This window comes from Dipodomys ordii, unplaced genomic scaffold, assembly GCF_000151885.1.
Source record: "Dipodomys ordii isolate 6190 unplaced genomic scaffold, Dord_2.0 Scaffold18, whole genome shotgun sequence".
NCBI classification, from domain to species: domain Eukaryota; kingdom Metazoa; phylum Chordata; class Mammalia; order Rodentia; family Heteromyidae; genus Dipodomys; species Dipodomys ordii.
Window position 1 is genome coordinate 17,302,609 of NW_012267234.1, and position 2,236 is coordinate 17,304,844.

General features: G+C 55.8%; 1 protein-coding gene across 1 annotated transcript in view; it reads left to right on the forward strand.

Annotated features, from left to right (window-relative positions):
* The first annotated feature begins 2,171 nt into the window (after positions 1-2,171).
* Cdh13 (cadherin 13) overlaps positions 2,172-2,236 on the forward strand; it is a 739,646-nt gene continuing 739,581 nt past the window's right edge. The window contains exon 1 of the mRNA XM_013013008.1: positions 2,172-2,222. Within this exon, the coding sequence (XP_012868462.1) occupies positions 2,175-2,222 (48 nt within the window). The 5' untranslated portion in view covers positions 2,172-2,174. The remainder of the gene's footprint in view (positions 2,223-2,236) is intronic.

The window sequence follows — 2,236 nt, forward strand, 5'->3', positions numbered from 1 at the left end:
GCAGTCTCTGGAGAGTTTCTGCATTGAGTCCCAGTCTCCTGACAAGAAACTGAGGCTTGAGGGGGTAGAAGCCACTTCCTCGACGCAGTGGAGTCTCTAGACCCCAAGCCGCTTGCTGACACATGTCCTCCCAGCTCTCCCGAGGGGTCAGAGGTGAGCTTGGAGGCGGGAGCTTGGTGAGGTCACCTTCTCCCAGTCCTGACAAGCCCGGGGACAGGCCCTACAGGCTGGTCGGCCTGGAGTCGGGTGGGCTCGGCTGGAGCTTCCAGCCCTTGGTCAGTGCTCAGCTAGGTCCCACAGTGAACAGCCATCCCCCGGCACACGGACGTTCATAATCCTACCCTGCCCTGCACTGGCCTGCTCTGGGATGCACCATGGGGTGCTTGTGCCTCACGTCCACCTCATTGTGCTACGTCGCCATCATGGGTCTCTCCCCAGTGGGGCCTGCTGGTCACCAACTTCATTCAGCCCCAATGGGCTTCCATCAGTGGGAGTCCGGGTGTGAGTTCCACACACAGGGACATTGTCTGACACCTCATCTATCAGTGGAGGTGTTCTCAGGGACAGATGGCACTGGCCAGCTCTTGACGGTCTTCTGACCGAACAGCAGAAGGAATTTTACACTGATTGAGTGGCCCTTGTGTCAAGTGCTTCTCGCCACACTCATAAACTATACTTAAAATCAACTTACGGGTTCAATGTCTTTGTTGTCATTTTCTCAGTGGACAAATGGAGGCATAGAAGGTTCGAGTACCTGCCTGACGGGTGAGTATGCTTGAGGCTGGGTGCTATCACTTCACACTTGCTGCTGCTCCTTCTTGATTCAGTTTAACCGTCTGCCCCTTTAATACGCACTCCTCATGGTCGCTCTGCTCTGGGCCCTGTGCCAGGTGGGAATCCAGCCCACACCCACTCAATCTCACAGGGCCCCAGTGCTCAGTGTCCTGTTAGAATAGACCTCACACAATACACTTATTCTCGTATTTTTGTGCCAGGGGAAATTATGAAGGACAACATTATATACAGGATTCTGTAATAAAAACAAGAACAACAAGTGATGTCACTTGTCTGTTTCTCATATTGCCTTGGCCACCAGGAAGCTCATCTCAAAACCAGAGCAAAACACTTGTAATTCAGAGCTAAGATTTTAGTTTTCTTGGACTTTTCCATTGGCCCTGATTTTCCAATTTGGTGATGTAAATTGCCTCCCCCCTCCTTTGGTAAAATAACCTAAATCCTATTTGGAAGAAGGGTGCATCAAGAAAAAAAATCATCGTTTTTACTGCATAGGTTTACATTCCTATGGTCGAAAGCAGACCTAGATGGGCTTCCTACCTTAATTCCCAAAGAGCTCCACTTTAGAAATGTCTTGAGCATCGGCCACTGCAGTTCTGAGTCCCGGGGGGGACAGCTCAGACTTTCTGAAAGGTCACATACGTGTGTGTATGTGTGGGAGGGGGTTCCTGAGGTCACAGCCCCAGCTTGGGTTACCAGATTCCCCCGGAGAGGCAGGGGGCCGGGCAGACTCTCACCTGAGCAGTTCATAAAGCCTGTGGCCCCTGATGGATGGTTTCCTGCAGGCCAGAATTGATCTGTCATCGTTGTGATTTGTGAGGTGGGCTTGGGCCATGGGGGGGGGGGAGAGGGGAGAGAAAGGAAAAGAGAGGAAAAAAAGAAAAACTAAATAAAGGGAGCCAGCCAGCGCGCCAGCCCGGCCAAGGCTTTCCCGGCGTGGGGAGGGCCGCAGGCCGGGTCGTTTTATTTGATTTATTGGAAATAAAGTGGATCTTATTAACATTTTAATCAGGAGAATCTGCGCTTGCTGCCCGGGTGCAATTCCCTGCCGGGGAGAGTGGACGCGGCCGGCCCTGCCCGCGGGGTTAGCGAGCCGGACCCCACCGGCCCGCGAACGCGGGGTGCGCCCCCCCCTCGGCGAGGGCTCGCCGGCTCCGCGCGCAGAGCCATTGGAAGGAATCCGTCGCGCGAAGCCATTGGTCCTGGTCATCAGCCTCTGCCCAATGCGTTCCCGATGCTGCCGCTGATCCACTCGGGAAGTTGGCTGGCTGGCGAGGCGCGGCCGCCCCTCAAAGCCCGGCTCCCACGGAGAACATGCTCAGTGCAGCGGCGCGCGTGAGGCAGAGCGCCGCCGCCGCCGGCCGCGTCTAGTCGGCACCATGCAGCCGCCAGCGCCGCTGCTCCTGGCGGGCGCCCTGCTGTCCCAGGTAGGGAAGGGGCC